The sequence below is a fragment of the Homalodisca vitripennis genome, chromosome 7 (genome assembly GCF_021130785.1).
Source record: "Homalodisca vitripennis isolate AUS2020 chromosome 7, UT_GWSS_2.1, whole genome shotgun sequence".
NCBI classification, from domain to species: Eukaryota; Metazoa; Arthropoda; class Insecta; order Hemiptera; family Cicadellidae; genus Homalodisca; species Homalodisca vitripennis.
Window position 1 is genome coordinate 126,196,647 of NC_060213.1, and position 27,384 is coordinate 126,224,030.

A 27,384-nucleotide genomic window follows, 5' to 3' on the forward strand; every position below is an offset into this window, starting at 1 on the left:
TGGCTCTTCTTCAATTAAAATTGTGTAATCATTATGTGTAATAATTTGTTGGACTAATTGGCTGCACAAATATTTTCACTTTGTTTAAAAGCTTTCTTGAAGTTTTGTACATTTTGCTTAGCTAACACCGCTAAGACTTTTTAAATTCCTCTCCAGTCTGTCTATACTTGTGTTCTGTTTTTCACTGTATATTTCAAGAACAAATTGTACTACAGACTTGAGCAAAGACTGTTCCGCGATACATGATGCATCATTTTATATACGGCAGGAGACTACAGTACAGTATCTGTGACAGTCAGCCCCACAGAAAAGTCCCACACACGACCTGTGCTTTCAAGGCTAATGCACATCCTGTTATTTGTATCCCTGGCTATGAAAGGAACGACTTTGTTCTGTGTGGCTACATGGTGAAAATATAGTTACACATCAACTTTAATTTGGACAGATAAAGTAAATTAAACAAAACTCGACATTCACTCAATACCAATAACATCATCCCATCAGTAAACTGATTTAGAATAAGCCACACCTTGAATTTGTATTTCAACAATTTTAGTATTACAATTTTTTGCTCAATATATGACAACTGTATCTACTTTGCGATAGGTTTTATCTTTTTAATCATGGTACATCAAAAATAATTACATGCATTTTAGCCAGGATAACTTGTTGTAGGAACTAGATTAATTGTTATTAAAATTAATTGTTTTTTTTTATTATTAATGTTACGTAGATATGCAGGTTTTGAATGTCAGTAACTACAAATCGTTACTAATATATTTTGTAAAAAGTTAATTAAGTTATTACTGTATTTGGACCAAAATTTAATTGCACCTACTTAATGTAAAATAGATGTAGAAAAGCAAGTGTAAGAGGCATGTGCCCTTGACTTTTAATTTTGTTTTCTCCCACACAGAAAAAACTACTTGAATCGTAAAAAAGTGGAACTGTGGTTTTCAATGCAAATATTAATTCTGGAATCCCCTGGACAAATTAAAGTAATTTAGGTAAGTGGCTGTCAACGTGTACAAAAGTATGTGGGGGTGTGGTTGAAATTAATAAAACTTCACCAACTTTGACTTGCGGGTAAGTGTATAAAAAAATACACTAATGATAATATTTTAATTTTTAAACTTTTATTTTTATCTAAATAAAAACATGGTTACAGTAAAAAATTAACATGTTCTAAAAAACTTATATAAGAAATGTTATTGTTTATTGCCAATGCTTAAAAAAATTACATAAACCATGTGTGTCTCTATATTCTTGATTACAATGTATACAATTTTTGAATTTGAATTTTTGGTATACTAAAACTGAAACTATGATGAAGAGAATGCATTTAAATTAAATTTGGCATGTAAATCTAATTTATAAATACCTTCAGAAAACAATTTATATTTTAAAATTTATAATAATTGCTTTATACTAATGAAACAATTTTTGTCTCCAAAGAACGTTTTTGTAATAAAATTAAAGCGTTTTTGGATTTAAACAGTCATAGTAAATTAAAAACATTTTCCCATTTTATAAATTACTAAATGGTTAAATGGCATTAAACGCGCTTCCCCTTAGAGTTCCTAAAAGAAGATAAAATTTTATTTTATTGTAAAATTCAATTGAAGCCTTGAGGTACCATGCAAGTTGTCAACCATTAAAAACTCCCTGATAATTTGGAAATGGCAATGTATGTTTAGAATTCAAAGTGAGAAGTTTGTGTAATATTATGAAACCACTTACTTAATTATTTTTTTCCATTATATTAAAAGTGAAACATTAAGATTATTACTACAATATACTTGATAAGGGGAAGTGTTGGTATTATATGTCGGTGACGACGTTTTAAAGGTACCTTGTTAGTAAAAACAACAACATCCCATTTCAGTGAAATATGAAACGCTACCTCTATAAGAGAACTATTGTTGGATGTCATTTCAGTTTGATTTGTTGTTACGACAGCAAGCTGCAGCTCACAGAGCCGGGAACGGGGAGGGAGGGGAGGAGGGAGCTGGAAGAAAGAGAGAGAAAGAGCTGGATCATTTCTTTGTCCACGTCTGACAACAAAGCAGTAGGACACGAGTACAATTTCTATTGAGAAAGAACATCCGACTGACTTCACATTAACAACACGCTGGACTTTAGCTCCTAAACAAAGTAAGTACACGCAGGACGTTTGCACAATGGCAGACACGGCTTTGGACCTACATTTTAACGATACCTAAGGCCTCTTTCATTTAACTACACAAGTTTGCAATATTCAATTAAATTCTAGACTTATATATTCTTTTGCTCAACCAATGTGGATATTTCTGAAAACATTGAAACTAAATAAATAAACAAACATTCCAACATTCGCATGAAATATTTTAGTCACAATGCCTTTTTGAGACTATTGAGAGAGATAATTTGGGAGATTAGATTTGAAATTTGGACATGTACAACAATAATTAGATTACACTATAGGTGCTAGTTAATGAATTGTTAGTTTTTGAACAGTGGAAACCACTTAAAATTTTTTTTAATCTTTCTATTTATTAAAATTGTAGTTAAGGTCCTTCCAAAAATGTCTTGGCCTGTTTAATGTCAAACATTTTAGTAGCGATAGCCATATCAAAAATGTAGCAAAAAAGTTCTATACAAATATTTGTTTTATATATAATTTAAAGTTCGACGAATAGGAATCCTATAGAATTGTTTACTTTGCCCATATACATTCACATATTTCTTGCGGCATTAACCTTTCCAGCGTTATTGACGCGGATCCGCGGAGGGCCACTACAAGCTCAAAACGTTATTGCCGTGGATCCGCGTTTTTGCATTCTTTATTTTCTTACTGCTATGTTAGTTGAATATTTTGCTGCTAGATGGTTCTAGTAGTCATGCGACATACAGACGGGTTGCCCTGCCTCGAATTCTGTTACAATGGGAGTGGCAGTTGCTTCTAATTGGCCAAACACTGTCTAGCGGGCGTGGCCCCGCGCCTTTCACAAAGTCATTGACGGGAGCTCCCGTCAAGGCATCTAGCCAGTTGTTAGTGAGAAGCGTCCGGTACACGCATATGTATTTCGGTTATCGCTAATTTTCTGTTGTGTCTTATTCTTTTTAAAGTAAATTATTCATATTATATACAGCAGTTTCCAGTATTTATTTAGTGTTTTTTTACCATTATTCGTGTGAATGGCGAATCCAGACGATTCGGAATTTGAAGATTTGGTAATTCTGAGCAATTACTTGGTCAACCCCAAACTTTTTAATATTTTACTACGGTCATAAGGATGTTATCAGAAAGCAAGAAACATAATTCAAGCACCGCAAGGCTGTCCTAGAGTTTGCCGAGCGATAAGAAGGTTCAAAGTCCACGCGATAACAGTGGCTTGCGGGAGACGAGCGGAATGTCAGTTGTGACAGCCCGCCACCAAATAAACACTCTTTGTCTACTTTTGTATTTTTCTAATTATATTGGTTTGTAATATAGTATATGTTTATCTATAAAACTGTGTTTCATTCCCATACTTACTGAATAAATGATAAAAATATTAGTGACAACTATACTGTTATACTACGATATTCTCAAAAGTTAAAAATTAGACTAGGAAATCCAAAAAGGGCTAAACAAATTTTATTTACCGTTAAATAACTCTATTTTGACATAGAGAAACGAAAATAAATTTAACTTTACACATTGGAAATTAAAAAAAATTGTAACTTTATCAAAGATCAGGTCTAATTTTTCATGACGCTTAAAGGGTTAATATAGAAAACGTTAAGGTGCCACACATCACAACAAAACTTTGATAGAATTTTAATTTATCAAGAGCGAGTCTTCCGCGTACGGAAAAATATTTGAGCTATGGATCCGATTTTTGTAAGGAATACCATCAACCTTAATGTCAGTACTTTCTAACTAAACACTTCCCCACTAAATTACACTGACAAATGAAACGAAACTCAATTTCAATTTTTCATACATAATTCTAATTTTTCAGAAATAATGGTAACATACGAAGAAAGGAAAACAACAACATTCAATACAACCTATCTCACAAAGCGTGACCACCACATTTATAGCTGTGGATAAAAATGAAGATATGGCCTTAAGCGGGGAACACAGTACAGGAACAAAAGGGTGGAGATGAGATGTTGGGCAAACTATTCAAATCGCGGAGCTCAAGTGGACTCCCCTACCCTCGTTACCTTTTGTAGTCTGGCGACTCCCTTTCCAGAAATAATTGTTTTATGCATCACACTTAAAAAAAATCACTTCAAATGTTATTATTTTTCTCTCAACACACACTGTTGAACAGTTACAAAGAAGGCATCAGGTTAGTGGCTTATTATTAAAGAGTACAACCAAGTTTCTATCATTATAACGCTTATTTTTTATTGTACAAACGGAAAAACGGAAGTGAACGGTTCTCCAACTTCATACACAGTACCATGATAGTCATCAATTGAACAGTGTGGATAGAGGTAATATTCCCCTATCAAATTGGCTAGCATATTTTCTAGAAGTTTGTCGATTCAGACGGTAGTAGGCTTTCGTTGTTCTAATTTGTTTTCTCCTACACTAATCTAATCTAATTTTCTCTTTACCTGTGAAAAGTTTGGGTACTGCACCACATTTTTTCTCAGAAGTTCATATAAACCACTACAAACATCACATCCTATGAGTAGTACAATTCCTCTTAAGCTACATAATTGGCAAAATTGACTAAAACCCACCTTAAGAATTTGGAAATTTTACTTTTTTAATTGCTGAATTTTTAGCCTCAGAGAAGTGTTGATAGGGCAGAGAAATTATCTGAATTTCCAGAAATAAGTTGTGGATGAATTTCTTGGAAGAACATTTTTGAGAGCATACACAAAGAATAAAGATCTCAAATTGTCTTCTCAAACTAGCACAACATCACTTGCACACATGCATAGTGCACTGTCTGTAAGGTTGATATGTACTATAATCTTGTCAAAGAGAACTCATCCACTTCAAACAAAAACCTATTTCAATAATGAAGTAAAAACACCCAGAAGAAAATGAACACAAATCCAAATCAGACTGGTGTCAGAAACATTCAGTTAGTGAACATAAGTTACACAATATATTGTTAGTCACAACAACATAAGTTACACAATCTATTGTGTTGGGTTACATAATAATTACTTGCAAACAAACCCTCCATTTGTTAAAAGAAAAAAGGGAAATAACCATGTTAGACTAAACAGATATTTTTATTTGTTTCTAAGTTTACTCTTAAAAGAAGTACATTACGCTCAACTTTTACTTTTTCTCAAAGACTGTGTTACATTTATAACTGTCATCGAGAGAGTAAAGGTATCAGTGTCACCTGAGAATGAGAGGGGGTAGGGGGGAGGGGGTGGAGCTGGAAACGGGAATTCTCCAGAGTGTGACAAGCAACTTTCTTACCTCAATAGAAAGGCAACAATGGGTTAATCCACAAAATCCCTAAAATGTTTATTTGTGAAGGACACTGTACCTTAGAAACCTTTCATAGATTACACAAAATAGCAGTATTCCTGAACAATCCTATGGATATTCTATTCCAATTCATCTTAAATCACTTGTGCTTTGCGTCAATTTTACACTACAGGATAAAAGTGTTTTAATAGCATATTAGTCTTTCCTAAAAGCAGTTTATGGTGAAAGTTGTGGATATTTAGGATGTGATGACAGGGGAAAATAATTCTTAAAACCAAACGTCTAAGTTTCAGATACATTAATTGCAAACTCGTACATTAAACTAAAACTTAAATTGAGTCAAATTTGAAGTGTTAGCTAGAAATTGATGCTTATTCCATTTGAAAAAGTGTCATTTTCATAACAAACAACAGTACTGTTCAGTTATCACAATGTTTTATGAGAACAAGGAAGCACGACAGCGTTAAATTCAGCAATGGCGAAAAGTACCTTTTTGACTTGGTGCAACATATCAGAACAAATAGAGAGCTTAATTCCAGTAAAAGCTAGACAAAGACAAGGACATTTGAGCAGCAACAATGAAATGAAGCGTACAAAAGGATCTCTACAAGATGAATACAGCAGAGTCGTAAATGCCGGGAGGTGAGAGGCCAAACGGTTTATTCTCCGCAGGAGAGATGCAAGAGCTTTATTAATATTGCACGGACGGAAGGGAGGGGCGGGAGGGGGTGAAACCTCCACACAATCTACAGCAGAAAGCCCATTAGTGAGTGACCTTCTCCCATTACAAACTTATTCTCCCGACATCCCACTAACTAGTTTAACTGTGGTGACTAATGTTTGTTTACCCACCTTAAGTTCTTTTATTATTTCAATTGCACTTGAAATTAATTGCCAGTTCGTTCTAACAAGCGATAATTAGTTATACAAAAGATGAATTGAGACTTAATGAACTTAACTGGAGCTGGATTTTCAGTTAAAGTTCAACTTCAGTGATTCTACATTAAAATTATAACAGAGGAAACATTTTACATTAATAAAATTCCCTTTAGCATTACAACAAGTGATAATTATTTTATTTTTATTACTTTACCATTTAGTTCTGCAATCAGCCATGCACACTGCTATAGTGAGGGGTAAAATCAACTAAACAACTTCAGCAAAACAGTTAGACTTGCTCTTAGGAGTTTAAATAAACTAAATAAGTTTATTTAAAAAAATAACCCATCCCCTGTTATTTTTTTTATGTGACCGAGAGAAATAGCATGAAAAGGAATTAGTTTGGGCAGGACCTTATGTTCTTATGCATTTCAAGCTAATTTTCTCTTTTCTACCTGAAAGGGTAATCAAGTTTTGCTTTGAAAGATAGGAGGAACTTGGTCTTGTAGAGTGCATCAAGCGTTTTCTAACAATAAAGATCACTGGTCCAAGGCAATCCTGAGAATTGCATCATTTTATGAAATAAACACCAAGACTAAACAGATACAAGAATCGGGTCTGAATAGAGGAAATTTATTTTTAGAATGGTCTAGAAGTTCCCTGAGCTGGTTAGAATGGACGTGTGAAAGGAATTTCAACTTCAGCTTTTTCAGTTCATCATACCGTGCTAACTTGCCGTTTTCCAATGGACTTTTACAGGGTCATATCGCATCAGCAGAGAGTAGTAGTTCAAGGATGTACTACTTGTATAATAGACATGCTTGTCAATATTTTGGAGTATTAAAATAGCTAATTAAATCCACAACCACCATAAACAATTTTCACAATTTAAACTGTTATCAATAAAAAAAAATGGCGAGTTATTACAGAGCGTGAAAATAATAAGTGAGTTGTGACCGTGTTTTCATGCTAAGCTTGTTTTAGTAAGGTGTCATTTTCTGAGGTGTTTGTGCTTGGTTAAATCTGCACAATACTTTTCTTCTTCTTCTGACCATTACAGAAAACATTGTATGAAGATCAATGATGACATCTTCTCCATTTGAAGTTTGTTGAAAATGGATGGATTATGAAGGAAACAGGACTATTGTGTATATTTTCCAGTATTCAATGATACAAAAAAAATCACTGTTTTAGAGACAGTGGAGTTGACACACAACATGACTGTTGTGATTCCTGACTTATGAGTTGCACAACGCACTGGTATGATTTGTTTATTTTAACCTATATTGTAGTTGTGTGTCAGGTTAGTTTTTCACCACCCCATCTAGAAGAGATCAGACTGCAGATCTCAAAACATTGTGTTACTGATTTCTTGTGCCACTGACCAATGGCAAATGTCCGGAAAAATCCTCTTTCCTTCACGATGACATCTTGATGTATAAACTTGATGTTTTCTTAGTTCTTAATTATGACTTACATTTCCGGTGTCACAATTATTACATAAATTTTTCGGTTCACACCATACCAAAATGTTTTTAACATTATTTAAATATTTCGGCACCATTGGGGCAGGCTATCTTCAGTCAAAAGATGACTTGCTACAGCAAGATCTAAATACAGTAGGACTTGGATACTTTAAGTGCAAGAGACCAATAATAAAATTAAAACTAACCAAGATTTTCAATCATACAGACTTTATTATTACTGAATATAAATTAATGTCAAAGGACTGGGGTAGAAAAGTGGAATTATCCAAAATTTCCAATCTAAAATGATGAAATTATCAAAAATTGTCTGTACCTCATGGTTTTAATTATCTTAGCAAAGTTTGTAATCAGTTTGAACCAGAAAACTTAAGACAATAAACTTATTGTTGAGATTGTTTGAGAGAGATTCGTATACATTGCACAACATTTCTGGATTAATAAAAAAATACTTCAGGAGGTAGATTATAAGTTTGATTCCCATTCTGAAAAAAAGAGTGAAGAATTTCATTTTTCAGGATTTGAGTAGCTACCAAAACCAAAATTGTTACATTATTTTATTGAAAGGATCCTAATATAATCAAAACTAGTTGGTAGACCTTATTGCAACATAACAGAGTCAATAAAAGAGCATGGCAGTTGTAACAAATTGTATTATTCAATTCAAATTTCGAATAGTTCACAGTAAATCTGCAAGAAGATACAGTCAAATAAACTCTAGTATTATATTAATAAAGAATAGATAAATCAACTTTGTATTGGAATCACTTTTAATTATTTAATTGTAGCAGTTGTGAAAGAAATTCATATTTTATAAACATTACTAGCAAAGGATTAAAACTCAAGCGTAGTAGTTGGGTAGACGACTAAAAGTAGAATGGTCCATTTCTGTCAACCACGTTCCTTCTCCAATCTCATACTCTTTCTTTCCTTGGCATTGGAGCAGCTATGATACTGTGATTATACAGCAGCGTTTAATTTGTTTTATAATTTGTTCTCAGTGATTTAAAAGTGAAATAATATAGTAATTCCAATCCATAGTAAAACATTGTCTTGTGATGACCAGTGATTCAGGGAAATACCAAAACTGAAAAAACTGGTGAACTCTACAACCACGTGTTGCTGTTGAATATTATATAAAGTCATATCAAAACGAAAAGACTTGGTGTTCCTTAAGTGTACGTCAGTGGTGAGTAAATGGATAGAATCCTATTGACATTTGACACCGATAACGTAATCAATCCCACATACATCATGATCTATTATATTCAGATAACTAACACCGGGCTGCACAACAACAACAACCACAACAACGAGAGGCAGTTAATGCACTTAAGATCCCAAGTAAATGTCACAACAATCGTAGGCCTGGAACTATATACATCCATTCTACATTGACTTAAATTTGATGAACAACAAAGGGCAATCTGTCAACGTGCCACACAATATTTAAATTTGTCCTACATATACGACACTATTTGATCTTCTACTGATACATTGACCTACATATCCAAACTTCCACAATATCTTGATTCTTGATATTTTCATATTTATTAAGAAGTTATTTTTTAGCTGTTGATTCAAGAAAACAAAAATTGGTACAGCTCTGAATCAAGATGAACAGTACCACTATGGGATCTTTAACCACTAAAAGTTAAGAAACATTTTTAACGAGGATTCAAAAATATTTTACATTTCTCTACAATGCTCAATGACTGAAACAAACAAGAGCATGAGAGAAGGTGGAGGTTGCATCTGGGTTTGAGAATGAGTAAAATGGTATTACAGTCACCTTCCTCCAGGGTGGCTTCGGACCTTCTCTCATTAAACAGATCAATGTCTTCTCAGGTTATTGGTCTCATTACGGGGCATGGTCACCTGAGGAAGCATCTTCACAGAGCCGGCATCCTTCAGGAGGATCCGCTCTGTAGAAGGTGTAATGAGCAGGAGGAGACTGCTGAGCACCTGCTCTTTGATTGCCCCGCAATAGCAAGAGAGCGGTATGCCATCTTTGGTAGTTTGGACAGGGGTGGTGAATTTTCCCAGGAGGACTTGATAGGTTGTTTTTGGCGGTTTGTGGAACTGCTGAAATTGTAGACTGGTGGGCCTCATGGTGTGTTTCCGGGGTGCGCAAAAAGCCCTTGAGGCTTAAGTGCATGGCAGTAGGCCGCCCCAAGGGGGAAAGAAAAAAACTTAGCTCCTTGGCTATTCTGCACGTTTCTTTATTGAACAGCCACTCTTGTAAAATATTACAAAATATCAAACATCTGAACTGAGTATTGTCTTCACGTTCAGTCTTCATATAATAATTCTATGATTTAAACATCTTAAAACAACAACCTCAACCCTAGTAAGCTACAAACAATTAAGATTGAATATAAATGTGGCAGAAAAAATATCAAACCCTTTCATTAGCACAACATTCATGAAACAAGTACACTTTCCCAATAAATTATTGATATAAAACTATTTCAATCCTACCTGACACAATGGATTTGGCGGCTTCATTGTAAACTTTTTCTTGTGTTGCATTTGGTTTGAAGACCTTGTCAAACAAGTATACTTTTCCCTGAAAACAAAAATAAATTATGAAAATTTATATTTAGTACGGACAGAACATTTATATTACAATTCATGTATTTTATCATTGTAATGATAAAATATACAAGAACAAATATATTCAACAAGACAATCTGTTTTTAGATACATGAGGTAGAGTCAAAAAGTTGTTGGAATTGTTACAGATATATACATGCCGGAATTCAGTGAAGGGGAAGTTTCTTTCAGCACCTCTGATGAAACACCCAACCTATCTGGCACTCTGTCTGCTACATGTGTTACACATTCTTCGAGTCCTACATTTACTTGCCCCTTACATATGAAATTAATACAACTTTTAATTTATTCCTTGAATAGACACACATTCTTTGAGTCCTACATTTACTTGCCCCTTACATTTGAAATTAATATAACTTTTAATTTATTCCTTGAATAGACACACATTCTTTGAGTCCCACATTTACTTGCCCCTTACATTTGAAATTAATATAACTTTTAATTTATTCCTTGAATAGACACACATTCTTTGAGTCCCACATTTACTTGCCCCTTACCTTTGAAATTAATATAACTTTTAATTTATTCCTTGAATAGACACACATTCTTTGAGGTCCCACATTTACTTGCCCCTTACATTTGAAATTAATATAACTTTTAATTTATTCCTTGAAATAGACACAAATTCTTTGAGGACCCACATTTACTTGCCCCTTACATTTGAAATTAATATAACTTTTAATTTATTCCTTGAATAGACACACATTCTTTGAGTCCCACATTTACTTGCCCCTTACATTTGAAATTAATATAACTTTTAATTTATTCCTGAAATAGACTCTTTGAGACCCACATTACTTGCCCCTTACCTTTGAAATTAATATAACTTTTAATTTATTCCTTGAATAGGCACACACTCTTTGAGTCCCACATTACTTGCCCCTTACCTTTGAAATTAATATAACTTTTAATTTATTCCTGAAATAGACACACACTCTTTGAGTCCCACATTACTTGCCCCTTACGTTTGAAATTAATATAATTTTTAATTTATTCTTGGAATAGACAAAATTGCACTTTGCAAGGTGTAATTAACTTTTAAATGTTATTTTTACATTTTATATTTAACCATGAAATCGAAGTAGCGTACTATATTAATAGTATAGAAAATATAGTTCCACGAAGAAGAATGTTGTTATCATAGCTAAAAGGTGTTCGTGTCAAAAATGTTTAGATTTTTAGTCGATACATGCAAGTTTTGGATTTCAACACGTTATTTTTGGGGCATAGTAGCCTACTAAAATACATACTGTCAGAAAATTAGTGTAAATTAGCTCTCAAAAAGTTACCTTCTCTTTAATATTTCGGATATTTTGCACAGTATTACCAATAAAAGCATATGAAGAAAAAAAATCCATAAATATTTCAATTTCCCTGTAATGCAAATATTCTGAGTCATATATACATATATATAAGTAAAACTGATCGCACAGTGTGTTCATACAGAGTATCAGATGATGCTGACTCAAGGTCAGCCACTCCTGACCAAACCCTCCGCTTTTCAACCAGTGTGTTCCATATATCTGTCTGTATTAGTTGTTTGGTTGTGCTGCAATCTTTACCACAGTACTCCTTATCATTCCTGCCACCACCTGAGATATCCATTCCAAATTTTTGAACATTAGTTTTAGAAATGAATGAACAAAACTAACTCAATCATAAATGCTCAAAAACGATTAACAATTCAATTTATCAGCGCTTTAAACCATATTTTATGCTCATATTTAACTCCAGATATATATATCATTACATATTCCATAAGGTTATTCTTTAAAAATGTTATCAACATTTTTAGATTTTTATAAATACACACATATGGAATATGTGTCTATGAAGGGACCTCAAATCAAAATTTCAATAAAGTTCTTTACCTTAAAAAAATCTGTAAGAACAATATGATGAAAAATGTAATGATTCTGTTAAGAAACATTTTACCTACTTTACTTAAGAATATTGACAAGTTTATAGCCAGTTTATTCTTTAACAATAATTTGTGTAACAAATCACAAACGTAATACGAAAACTTTAATGAGGTTCACTCATATAACACAACAAACAGAAACACGATAATATTAACTATCATAATCCTGAAACTTTTAAATAAGGTTCACTCATATAACACTAGAAAAAAAAACATAAAATTATCACCTCATCATAATCTTGAAACTTTTAAGAAAAACACTAACCCTTAATAATAAGGGGAGTAGAGGATTTTTTTAAATTTAAAACTAATCTTAAAATATTTTTGCAACATGCACAGTGACCCACATTACGATTCATTCATGAGGATAAATAGCATAACAATAATAAAAACTTAAACAAGCATTCTTGTTTTTAAGTGTTTTTGAGTACTGGTAACATACCCTAAAGAAACAACTTGTTAGTTGACTAATACATTGTTGGACAAACAATTAATATAATGTTTATAGTTCTGATTGATTTGACGCTATTTATTGTGCAGTGATACAAAGCAAATAGAGATATTTTTTATTCGATACAGAACAAGAGTGTAGTAAATTATGGAAAAGAGCTATTGTGAATCCTTATTAAAGCCCACTATTCAAAATCACTGGTGTGTACTACTCCCAACTCCCAAGTAGCATTGTTCTAATTCACTGCGATGCTATGCCTCATACGGCGGAATAACAATGATGTAACTGGCCAAGTTTCGGTGATGAGAATTAATTACCGGACCACGAAGTTTACTGGTGAAACTATCTGGAGGATAACCAGTGGCGTAACAAAGGAAGGGGATGGAACCCCTCCTAAATTTTAAAAATTATATGTTTAACAGCAATCCAACTTGTTTGAAATACAGCAGTTAGATGTTAACCTTTGAATTAGGCCTTTATTAGGTTTGATTAGATTTATCAAACCCTTAAAGCCAAGTCCTAGTTACTCCAATGAGGAAAACGAAGAAACCGTGTCCGTTTGGTTAAATAGAGAGGCAGCAGATTACTTTGATGATGGTGTCCAAAACCTACACCTTAACATGTGTTTCAATATTAATAGTGAGATTATGAAATACAGTAAACTAACACCAATATTTTCATCCCCTATCGAAATTTTTTCAGTTCAGTTGATCATGTCAGAACTTTAGTCCAGGCCCCAAGAGCCATTTTGCACTGCATACGCATACAATCTGGTTTATCATGAAATCAAAAGAGGAATTTCTTCTAAGAAAGAAATTTTTCATCATTTGCGCTACTTTTCGTAGTAGCCAAAATGGGGGAAGGTATCAAAAGGTCAAACAATAATTTATTCTTCAGATTGTATTATTTTAGTGCGACACTTAAAATCTACTGTCAGTGATAAATAACAGTGATATCACCATCGGACAACTAAACGGAGAAGTTTGAATAGACTGAAAGTTGGTCTCTTTCTGCCAAACAGTCTGGCCGTATACGGTTGGCAGACGCTGACTGAACTTTTAATTGTGTGTCTGATGATTGGTTTTAAATGTATCAAATTAAGAATAAAATAATCTAAGAAATAAATTATCATTTGACAATTTTTTTAACACTTTTGCTTTAGCAAGTTCCCCTTTTGGTGTCCGCCAAAACTAGCAAAAATTACACAATGCAAATGGCTCTACGCTAATAGACTATTTATTCTGATTTTCCTCAACCTATTAACATCACAAATGTTTTTCTTTATTCAGATGTAGTTGTAATCGTCTAGGCATAATCTTGTATCTAGTCAATAAAATTTTCTTTCTTTCAATAGTTCTTTCCAGAAAATATTTAGTCTATCACTTTCCTTGTGAGTGTTAACAGTTTTTTTCGTAAATAATAAAAGAAATTGATTCACATGACTTCTAAGAAAGGCAGCACTCCTAGCAGCCGTTAGACATGGGTTGTGAAAGTTTCCTGTTGCTACAAGTTATTGAATCTAATTGAAAATATCCTCCGCCAATATTTTTATTTATAATAACCAGTGTTAAGATTAAGGGTACAGACATTTTGAAGTATAACTTTATGTATTAAAAAATGTAAATGTACAAGATTTAATTGATAACCACAATAGTAACAAACGTCTATTTTTTTTTTATAAGACAAATTTAATTTAACCTTTAACCTTTAGACTAGACGTAGTGATTCATTCCAGCATGGTAAATGAATGTGATTGCAGAGTGAATGATATTTACACGGTCCGTTTCTATTGCCAAGGTATAAATTGAAAAGAGACTTTTCAACCATTGACGGTTGGCATCAACCAACAGTTTTTATGCTGAAAATTGTACACAGTTATCAAAGGTTAGAAATAGCTGTATACTGCTTCCTTACACAGATTGCAAACCCTAGTGTTCAGTAGAAAATTCTCTACATTTCACGTTCTTATTTATACTCCCACAATTTATTCCCAACGCAAAAGTATACCAACTCTATTTATTTCTATTAACAATCTATAAATAATCTCATATTTAAATGTAATTGTATTAATTACTAAGGAATTATAGCCTTCTTGATCAAAATATTAAATATAAAATGTTCCAGAGGATGTCACTCATTTTTAAAACAAATAAATTGTGTCTAAACTAATTAAATTACTTATCAATTAAAGATTAACAAAATAAGCAAATGGATGGATATTTTCTTTATAACACAATAATTACATATTTAAAAAATAATGTAACCTATGTTTCTTCTAAAGTGCTTTCAATTTTTTTTTAATACTAAGCATTTTTATTTCAAAAATAATACAGAGGGAATAATAAATAAAGAGAAAACTAACTGAATTGACAATGTCTATTGCACTGAAGTGTGCCTAATGACAATAAAGAATTTTATTTATAATTGCTCTTGCCATTGCTGTTTCAGTAATGAAAAGAAGACAAATTTTTGAATGGTATGCTGACTTATGAGTATTTACTTCAACTCATTAATTGTCTACATAGCTATGGTGGGAAGGGTAGATTCAACGCGTATACTGAGTTTAGCTCCATTTCCTCTTCCTCTTAGTGCATTGTCTGATGCTGTCACAGACTTAGCTCCTGGAATTTGGAATTTAAATCCGTCTGAAGAGATCCAGAAAAAGTTTGTGACGAGGACGTTTAAAATAAACTGTTTGCATTGTTTCAACAACACAGACACCTAGGCTACATAAGAGCTCTGTCTGGTCTATCCATCTGCCATCAAGTGTTTAATCTAGATTAAGAGGTGTTCTTATTGTCTCATCAGGTGCACTAAAAATATAAGTTATTATCCCACACTTATTTTCAATACTTTTAGCATATTTTAAGTTCTGCAAAATGATAAAAACGCACCACATTGAGGCAAAACTTACAACCTCATGATGGTAACCTTGCAAATTCAGCATGATTGACATATCAGACGTTTTTGACTGACACTTCCAGAGTTAAATTATTTGAGTAGATTATGTTAGGTATGTAGTTTATCATATATTATATGCATCCTATTCACTTGTAGTTTACTTTTAGTTTGCACACATAGTCCCAATTCAAAATGTTGTCCCATTTACAATATAGTGGTGATTTTTTTTTTTTTAATAAAACCTATTGCCATTTTTTATATGAATATTAACAGTAACTTCCTATACATTAGTTCTATAACAAATAAATAAATACATAAAAAATACAAAAGCATTCATGTGGTAGGCCTAGTATATTTTTATAATATTTAAAATATCACAGCAAAAAATAGTTTAATATTTAAAAAAATACAAATTAGTTTTAATTTGTAAGAAACAAATTAAAACTATAGTGGGAAATTTAAAAAAAAAATTGGAAAAAAATTAAAATTGTAGGGCCTACAACTTGTTAAAAAAAAAGAAAATCTGTAAAATGTCGATGATGAATAAAATATCTACATTCTACACACAGTCTCATGTATATAAATCTCTTTTCGATATTAAATCATAAAAGCTAAACACACTTAAAGTTAATAGTTACTTATTGTTTTACACAGGCTTTCAAGGCTCTTTATGTCCTACTCTATCTGTACTACGGTACCAACTGCTGAGAGCAAAATTTATCTTGCCTGAAAACTATTCTTCAATAAGTTATGCTCTCAATGAATCTAACTATAATAAATTTACATCTTAATAACTTGAAAGCAACCTTCTTTCAATTTACAAGTTACATTTTGAGTCAAGATATGTAAGAAACATATCATATGACCTTCTATTACCCAAATACTAGTTTAATCTTAAACCATAGTTGATTTTATTTTTTACTAGCTGTTACCCACGGCTTCGCACGCAAATCTTAAGAACCGAAGTCCATATATTACTTAATAAAAGCAATTATGCGCGATTGGCTGCGGGTAACAGCTAGTTCGCCAATAAATTCGTAGTATTTTATAACGAAAACGCTTCATTTTCAATAAAATACCAATTACAACTAAATACCCACGGCTTCGCACACGATTTCCTACAGAAAAATTGGGACATAGGAGGCATATTTATTTTGAACGTCGTTATTACCCTTCTGAGATAAATGATAGTCATGAAAGATAATCCAAGCTCATGATCTATTTAAGATTTAAATTTTAAAACAGTCTCAATATGCACCTGCGAAATAACTGGAATTTTTCTCCAATATCATGGAGATTTTTGTATACAATTTAACTATATTAGACCATCGTGGACAGGAGTCAAAAAGTCGGAATTCATTAGCGCACATACAATGTAATAAATGATGGCGCTCAATGTAATTTTGAAACGAAAATAGGCATATTTTAGGTACATATTATTACAGTCTAATGATTATGAGCTTCAGATGTTAGCTAAGCGAAATTGTGTATGGTTTTTATTTTAGGCTTTGCGCGTGTATCACTTCTGGATCAAATTAGTTATATCTCCGATGCCATGATTGAGCTTGCTTTGTTGTCTCGAGTGAGAGAATATGTACACACAGAGTTTTGAGAGCCATACTTCTGTAAAAAAAAAAAAAAAAAAAAAAAAAAAAAAAAAAAAAAAAAAAAAAAAAAAAACAAACAACTAAGGTTGGTTTTATAACATTCTTTATATTTGTAGCCAACGTAAGATAGTAATTTTGATATCTGCATTGCTCTTCTGATCAAGCACGAGTATGGTTTATATTAGATAAATATTGCAGTTAAAGGTGAATTTTTACGTCAAATTTGAATTGTATTATCTGGATAGTAAAGTCTATGTTTAACAGTGATTGCAAAAACTGTTTAAACAAAATTTGCTGTTTCTCTTAAGCTTACTCTATGCTTTCAAACTATAAGTATAAATTGTAGACTCTTGGAGCAATTGGAAAATTCATTAAATATTACTAAATGTTAATAAAAACACTACTTTTTCCAAATTGTTTATTTTTCGGACGAGGCCTTTCGAAACCAATGGTTTCATCTTCAGGTTTGATCTAAAATCATCAGAAATCCACCTGAAGATGAAACCTTTGGTTTCGAAAGGCCTCGTCCGAAAAATAAACAATTTGGAAAAAGTAGTGTTTTTATTAACATTTAGTAATATTATAAGTATAAAGAAATTTAAAATAGTAATTAAATGATATAAACATATATTTCTTTTGTCGCATTATATATGTTTATACAAAGAACAGCTGATTAAATTTGAAAAGGCTCTTTCACTAAAGCACGGGTCACACTAGGCTGATTGCAGCCGCGAATTAAAGGAAGCCGCTACTACCAGCTTGATGTGACCACAGAACCCGCAGCTGGTGCTACCAGCCGGCGAGTATTTGTCAGCGGCTGGCGAAGTTGGACATGTTCAACTTTTGGTCGCAGGTAGCGGCAACTAGCAGGTCACGTGATTCATTGGCACAAGCTGGCGCCAGCTTGCAGCGCAATCTGACCACCCCAGTAGCGTGTCAGCGGCGAGTAAACTACACGTGGTTTTGTGTTTAGATCCTTTGTTTTGTTCATTGGGTTCGTTTAGCTACTGCTGTTTCGTAGGTAACTGTTAATTTATAGTGTAAAAATGGCTGAGTTGAAGTGGTCGGGGAAGCAGGTCATTGAATTTTTTAATTTATTTCAAAATTATCCGTGCTTGTGGGACGTTTCATCACAGGATTACCTTAATAGGAATGTCAAAGAGACAGCCTACAATAAACTGTTGGAAAACGTAATGAATGCTGGGATGCCTGCGACAGTTGAACTCTTGAAAAAGAAGATTTAGAGTTTACGCGACACCTACAGAAAAGAACTGAGTAAGATAAAAAAATCTGTAAAAAGTGGTGCTGGTGCAAACGAGGTATACAAGCCAAAGCTTGTGTGGTTTCCAACAGCAGAAGTATTCTGGCATGGAGCTGTCAGTGGCAGAGATCGAATTGTGCGGCACTCTAAACAACAACGCTAGAGACCTAAAACTATCTCCAGTTGCGAGATATCGTAAAGTAATTTCCAACTTTATCTTACACGGAAGCGCCTGTCTGAACTTGGTATTTTGTTTTTTAATCAACGGTTCAACTAATTCCAGCAATTCTTGGAATTTAGGAGCTGACATTCGTAAAACATTTCTGTATGTTTCTGGGTCCTCTTCTTGTAACTCTTGGAGAAGTCTTGCAGATGCTCCTAATTCTTCCCTTCTCATAATCCAAGGTCTACTCCACCAACGTCTCTTCTTGCGGTTGAGCATTTTCTCACAAAGCTCCTTCACACACATCCTTAATAATCGCTTAATTACTTTTAAATTACATTAAAAACGTTAAACCAATAGTTAAAACTTTTATTTGTTTTGTGAGGCCTTTCAATAGCGAGGCTATCATCTTCAGACACATCACAAAAGATATGTCTGAAGATGATAGTCTCGCTATTGAAAGGCCTCACAAATAAATAAAAGTTTTAACTATTGGTTTAACGTTTTTAATGTAATTTAAAAGTGACCAATATAAGCTCCATCTACAGCTTAATTACTCGTTTACGTGGACCCATAGATGACATGCTGACTAGAACTAGAACCAGGCGAGTTAAAAGCGAAATGTGACCGGGTTGCCAGCCGCTGCTTGCTGACGCTACTGCCAGCCGCTGATAGCCAGCGGCTTACAATCAGCCTAGTGTGACCCGTGCTTTAATAACATATGTTTGCTGCAATGCATTTCTTACGGGTATTTCTGTAACTTTTAGAGACCAGTGGGGCGGAATCCTGAATCGGGAACGGGATAAAAAGTATCCCATGTCCTTCTTCCAGTTCTTAGCTACCTCCCTACCAATTTTCAGCCAAATCGGATCAGCCGTTCTTGACTTATAAATAGTGTAACTAACACAAATTTCTTATATATATATATATATAGATTGTTTTTCTCCCTTGTCTTATTAAAAAGAAACACTTATGTTTCCAAAACAGACGTAAAGAACTGAATTTTTTAATGTTTAATTTTGTTTATTTTGACTATAACCTAATCGTCCATTCTAATATATATGTAATTTGTTCAGGTTCAATTTTTATTTTTCCCCCTGGGTAAGCCATTACTATTTAAGTTTCCCATCTAGTATCTATTTCAATAAGGTATCTACAACAATTTAATACGCTGGAAAAAGACATTATCTGTCAAAATATGCCTCTTTGTAAAATCTAACTAATTACAATCTCCAGGTACTTAGAAATTACACTTTAGACTACAAGAGAATAAAGCTTCAATCTCCAGGTGCTTAGAAATTCAGCTTTAGAAAGCTTTACTGTGAAAACATCAATAGATTTATTTTTTTGACCCGTAATATGACTTGATAGTGAATTTTGAAACTAAACTTAAGTTTAGACCTTTACGGTTCACAAGGAATGTGGCTCAAAGCTCTCTAAGGTATGTACGGTTCATTCCATATCGACCCAACCAGGTTAAAACAACAACTACCTCAGAGTTTGATGAAACTACTACGCAAAGTTGTTACTTTATTATAGATTATAAACACTCATTGCCAGTTTTATTGACTTATCATTAATGGTTTTCTTAAATGTTATTTTAAAGTTATTGTTAATGTAACGGCCAATTTTCTTCATATGCCACATACATATTGTGTTCTTTCTAAGAAAAATAATATCTCTAGTGTAAGCGTATAAAAGGCAAAATCTCCCAATTACTCATCACTAATTCACCAAAATTCTTCTAATATCTCAGAAAGATGAAATTTAGCATATGTATCCTTACATGGCTTGAATATAAAAACAAAAACATTTTCATACAAATAAAACTCCTTGGGGGTTGAATCCTCAGAAGAACTATATTTAATGTTTTCAACTTCCCAAATGTCTAAGGAATAATGGAATAACCACGAAGAGTGCAACACGAAGAACGAGATCTACGTATTTATTCCATACAAACTGTATTCGATAGATTCACATCAAAGTCTGTGTATTTGGACCCTTAAGTGGATACTCACATACCATATGCTGTGAACAATTAACTAAAGATTCTCATAGGAATCAACAACCAATAGGTGTTGAAATTGGGTTGGTACGGAAGTATGTTACACAAACCGCAAGTATACACTTCTGGACTAAAGTAGGTTACCGAGACCTACATGTCAATGTTTTACTAATTGGACAACAAGGCAGAGTCAACTGTGTCGCTGAAAATATATTAGACTTAGATTAAAAATTACAGTTCAAGTAGGCTTCTAAGACCTACATGTATATTTATATATTTTCTTCATAAAGACAACTGGAGAAACAACTGTGGTATCAAAAATACATTAGACTATTAACTATGGTACTAGAAATATATTGAACCAGATGCAGATTACAAGATTGGAAGTAAACGCTTTTTGAACAAGTAGGTATATGATACCTGCATAGGCATATGTAATATATTTACTTGATCGCGGCAACAAGGCAAACTCAAATGTGGCATCAGAAATGTTATTCATTCGAACCAGAAGTGTTCCTACATGTACATAACCTGAAATTAGAGCCAGTCCCAATTTCATTTTACATCTGATCCTCTTAACCATAAACAATTAAATAATATGTTCATGATAGCTGACTTACTTCAGTTTAAAAATATTCATATGGTTCCATGACGTTTACGTCATAAGTGGAAACTAATATCTATAAATCAATATGACTTTTTTACAAAGGGCACAATACAAACATTGCATCTCATGAGAGGCAGCCGGTTCTATAATAAAACCTTTAAAAGCCTATATAAAGAAAACTATTAGAGATAAGTCAATGAAATTTCGCATAACTGTTTATCCACAGAGTTCATCTATTGTGTTCATACTAAAGAAACAAACACCTAATTAGATAACATTCTGAGACAGTGGATGTTAACATTTTTTTATGATTAATTTGGTGTGGAATGACTCTTACACTAACCTCACGTCTTACTTTTGGAATGTTTTCAGTATGGAAATTAAAGAAACATACATTGAAAAAACATTTCCTTTTTCTACTATTGTATTGTGGTTTATTTTATCTGAACAGGCATAGGTCAATTGAGCAACAGTTCATGTTGGTGTTAGTTGGCAGACCTGGTTGGGTTAGTGGTCCCTCTTTGGGTTAGTGGTTAGCCCTTGGGTTGGGTAGAGTGGAACATGTGTTTGACAGTCACGTAGTTCTGGTTAGTTTTTGATCTTTTTCACAAGACCAATGTATCTGCCACGAGAATGTAGAATTAATATAATATGGATTGGGTAGGTTACAATTTGAATGGGGTAGATTAATACAAGTGCACAGGACAGGTAAGACTTTGTTATTTTTAACCAAAAACATACAAAAGGTACGTGGGGGTCGGTATGATGCACGAGTATGATGCACCTCTAATTGAGAGGTCCCTGGTTTGATGTCTTAGAAGTTGAAGAAAATTTCCAAAACCACATTCCTTAAAAATGTTTCACTATCATTTAATTGATATAAAATGCCATTGAAATAGAACACTTTATAAAATAATATGGAAAGAATCTTTCCATTTGCAGCAGTAAAACCAGATGCCCAGGATTTCAATTTGCTATTCAATGAAATATTAATCCCTCATTAAAACCTGTTTCAGACAGCATACACATCTAATCTATTTACACACTTCAGTAACAAACACTGACAGCGGCTAGTTGTGAAGACAATGCTAAATGCTTAGGTTACCTAGAGTTTGTATTGTTTAGGATCTACAATAACTTTTAAAAAATCACATAAAAATCATTGCCACTGTTTTGGTACTTTTACACACTACTCCAATTTTTTTTTCTAATTGAGTTTTTCAAAATTATGATCAGAGGAATTACAACCTAATTATGCTGCTTATGTATAGGCTACAGCCATTTAACAGATATCCCATTCTCTATACAGAGTTTGAGAATGCACATAGCTCGTGTAGCCTTTAGTCTTGCAGAGCAGTCAGCTGCACTACCATGAAAGGCCCACAAAACAATTTATTATAAATATCAACTTAACATGTTAATATTGGCTGCAGAATAATAATCAGCTACAGTACCGTGAGATTCAAGTAAATTAACCAAATTATCAATAAGAAATACCTAAACTATCAAATACAAAACCATTATTATTATAGTTATTTACAATTAATTAAAGCTAACTAATGTAAAATAATTTGTGTGGTATGATTTTATTACCAACAATGGCAATTGTCTGTAACAAGCTGGTAAGACACCTTTAGCCTTCAAAATAGTAAAAAGTTACACACCGCTTTGTTGTAGCATTTAATAAATTTAATAAAGATACATAGTTTTTACGGTACTTTGGGATTATACCGACCACACCAGTATGAAGAACACAAAAATATAAATTTATAGAAACAAACATGATAGAACGAAAAAACAACTCTTTAATTACAAAATTACAAACTTACAAGCATTTCCAGGTATTGTGATCAGTATTGTTGTCGCTGTTATCTTATCTTTCTCGAGAATCCCGATTACGGCAGGCCGCACGGCATCACATGATTTGCACGGTACATAATTGCCTTTCCACTACAATTCAATTTATATTTCTGATCAGACCCTCTAGAATTTGATATTTTACTGATAGGTACTATCTCGAGGGATGTTTTTCTTTCGTTGACATCAGCGCCCCGCGCTGATAGCCGGAGGCACTCGCATTTTTGGTGGCGGAGTGTGATCAAGAATAAAAACAAGTTTTTAGTGTTTTTTCAATAAAGAGTTTAGTTTTAGTTTGGTAATGTTTGTTTTTATTGAATTTTTGTGTTCGGAGAAATGTAGAGGTAAAACACGGAAGTACAACATAGCGACGGGCCGCGAGGACTTTTCAATTCAATTCAATTCAATCTTTATTCATATTTGTACATTGAAATACAATAAATAGTGTCACAATTCATCAGACTATATCTAAGTATGTTCCAGATATAATTTTTATCTAAAACCTTATAGTTAAATGTCTAAATCTATGCTTTAATACCTTGTCGAAAACATTTTAAAATTTCAATTAAGTTGCATGTTGTTTCTTAGGCTATAAAATTCGTCAAATGTATAAAAAGCATTTTTAAGCAAGAAATTCTTTAGCAATAACCTGAATTTTTTCTGATCATTTATTTCGCCAATTTCTTTTGGAATAAGATTTAAAAACTTTACACCATTATATGTGGTTTTCTTCTTAAACAATTCTAAATTATAATTATCCAAAACTATTTTATTTTTATTACGTGTGTCGTAATGGTGAATATCATTGTGTGTTAAAAATTTTCCTAAATTAATTTTGAAATAAATAATACATTCTAAAATATACAGGCTATGAACTGTTAAAATTTTTAAATCAATGAAATGTTGTCGTACCGAGTCATCATTATGTAAATTTAACATTGCTCTTACAGCTCTTTTTTGGCAAATTAAAATTTTATGGAGATTTTGGTTGGATGTACCTCCATACACACATATTCCGTAAGATACATGCGATTGAAAGTGAGCATGAAATACACTTTTTAATACAGTTAGATTACATAAGTTAGACAACCTTTTTAGAGCATAAATTCCAGAATTAATTTTAGTTAAGACATGGTCAATATGCTGATCCCAACTCAGATGGCTATCAATGTAAATACCTAAGAATTTGGTTTTAGGAACTTGGGATATGACCTCAGTATCAATATGAATTTGGACTTGGCTATCTTTCCTATTTTGTTTTGTTGTAAACAACATGTAATTAGTCTTTTGAGCGTTTAAGATTAAATTGTTATTAAAAAAGAATTCTTGTAATTTTGATAGTTGAATAAAAGAGTTTATTTCTAGTTCTGTATCTGTCTTTGTAGAGATAATAAGATTGGAGTCATCTGCGTAAATGCAGAGTTGGTTTTTTTGTTTGGTTAATTTGACTAAGACACCTAGGCATGTATTTTATGTAGCAGATAAATATCAACTCTGCAATCACGTTATCTACTAGACCGCTCGACTTTGACCTCTGTCTGAGGATGGGGAGGGGTTTGCGATAAGACAATTCCTGTTTTATATTGACGAAATATTGTTCTACGCTTATCTAGTAATCAGTAGAAGCGAAATATCAAGTAACGATTCATGTCTGGGTGTGGTCGGTATAATCCCAAAGTACTGTTTTTACTTTATTTATTACTTTTTATCATTAAATTATTATTTATATAGGTATAAAAAAATATCTGAACTATACCACAACATGAAATAGCGATAACAAAAATTCGGTTCCTCCTTTTGGTTTGTTACTATTCAGTAGGTTAGATAATCAGAAATAGCAATGATTTGATTGTTATGCCGGCCACTTATTATACTGCAGCCTCAATATTGATATTGCAAAACTAAGCATCAACATTAACATAGTTTATCATATAAACACGTTACTTTTAGTATCTTACACCAAATTTTGAACTTTCAATTTGCTGATTTAGCTTTTAAATCATGTTTTCATAAAAATTCATTATTATTATTCTAATGTGTAAGTTAATGACGATGTTTTAGTATAAAACAGTATTTAGTTAATCATTTACATTTGGTTGTTTTCCATCAATTTACTTTTCTTTTCAGCTGCATGATAGGAAGCGGCCATCACCACAATCGAATCAGGGTACCAAATTATCGATTATAAATACTAAACTATCGAATACTAAACATTCTAACTATAGTTAGTTAAAATTAATTATTGACGCTCTTTTTAATGCATTGAATAATTATTTTCTTCAAAATTAATACATACAGCTACACTTTCATAAAAAGCCCACAAAACAATTTTATTATATATATCGAATTAAAATGACAATATTGGCTGCAGTATAATAAGTGACTACCGCAACAATCGAATAAGCGAACCAAATTATCAATAAGCTAGCCTATCTTTAAACAGTGACAAGATTTGTCAGTGGTTTCAAGATATGGATTTGGCTCCCATCCTTAACTTCATTTCATAAAAGCTATCCGGACAAGCTGCAAATATTGTAGTTTTTCAGGTATTGATGTCTAGGGCAAAGTTGGTATTAATTTGTGATGCTATTATTACATTTATTTAATAAACACTTGTATATTACTGTGTTGTATATATTCTTCTTGTTTAATTTATTATAATTCTTGTAGTGTATGTAAATTAGGCCTAATTATATATTATTGAAATTGGATAACAAATCATTTGATAATAACAATCAAATAAAGACTATAGGCCGCTTATTACAGTCTTCCCTTATCTTTCAAAATATTTTAAAGTAACTGTTACACTGTTTTGTTTACACTGTACATTTTATAAATACACATACTTAGCCTACATAATTATTTTATTCATCATTAAATTATTACTTTTATTAGATATCAAAACAGCTGAGCTAGACTGTAATTTGAATTCCTATAACATAATTCGCTTCAACTGTCATGATTGTTGATTTGATTATAGTGATGGCCACTCAATATTCTGCAGCCTAACCTATTTTGCGAGTAGTGTGATCTTGGATGAAAACCCCGTACCCAGAATCATAGGATGGAATGGAGAGAGTGAGTCACTCTCCATCCTGTCTTCTCTACTAAATGTATGCCAATGTAGGCTAATCACAAAAAAAAGATTCAGAGCTTTGTGACTTTCAACCAAATAAAAGTATCGAGTAATTTTCAATTTTCTGCCCTAGTGCTAATTTTCATTACTGAAATGTTACCTGGCTTATCAGGTGACTACTAAGAAACTGCAAGTAAACTTGGAATCATTCATAATTTGTATACAAATTTCTTTCCACTCAGACCTTGTGGGTCTACCTATGACTACTCATCTAAAAATAGCAAAACTCTTGTATGTGTTATTCGTTATTTCTGACATAAGAAAGAATGATCGAAACTGAAATATAAATTATGCATATGATAATGAGTACTTACGCCAATGGAAATGCAGTTTTCCTCGCCACCCGAAGGAAATTTCACAATAAACTTACTACCAGCCTTCTCTTCTGAATCGTTCAGTGGTCGAAATCGGCAAACCACTTTAATACTATCTTCAGCCGCGATTTCTCGTTCTCCCGACATGATTTACTAATTCACTAGACACATGTAATAAATAAATTTTGAAAATTAATTCGAACTAATAAATGGAGCACAATAAATATAAAAAATTGTGTTTAAAGTCAACCATTGACAAGTACTCGCCTTCTCCTTCTCAGCAAAATGGCTGCCATTTGTGTTTCGATTGTTCACCAACAATGGCGCCGCTGACGACTCTACGAGCAGCTGATTGTATTAGAAACAAACTATTGATTTCCGTTCGTATTTGGTAAAGGAGTCGAATTACCAAAACAGGTCGTTTAAATGTCACTGATTCAGGCATATGTTCCGTGAACAAAGGGGCGCGATGAGATGAAAGTGACACACATGTTACCGAAACCAGGCACTGGCGTCGAGACGGCCGTGACGTGCAGTATTTTTGCATGAACCGTCATGCGCAAAACAATCTTTCTATTGATCTATGAAATTCTTATTGCCGGTATTATAACTTCTTTTGAACAGAAAATATATGCAGACGTAAAGAAGGTTTGAAACACGTTACCAGACTTCAAGATGGAAAGGCTATTATTTTATTAAATAAACAAAATTGTCTCTTTTCGTTTCGGCTAGTTTGTCTATATGTTAT

The 27,384-nt window shown here is 32.8% G+C and overlaps 1 protein-coding gene across 1 annotated transcript in view; it reads right to left on the minus strand.

Moving 5' to 3' along the window:
* Positions 1-27,154, minus strand: part of LOC124366273 (kinesin heavy chain-like) — a 94,587-nt gene extending 67,433 nt beyond the window's left edge. The window contains 2 exon segments of the mRNA XM_046822678.1: positions 10,279-10,366; positions 26,637-27,154. Of these exon segments, the coding sequence (XP_046678634.1) occupies positions 10,279-10,366; positions 26,637-26,783 (235 nt within the window). The 5' untranslated portion in view covers positions 26,784-27,154.
* Between the last annotated feature and the right edge of the window lie 230 nt (positions 27,155-27,384).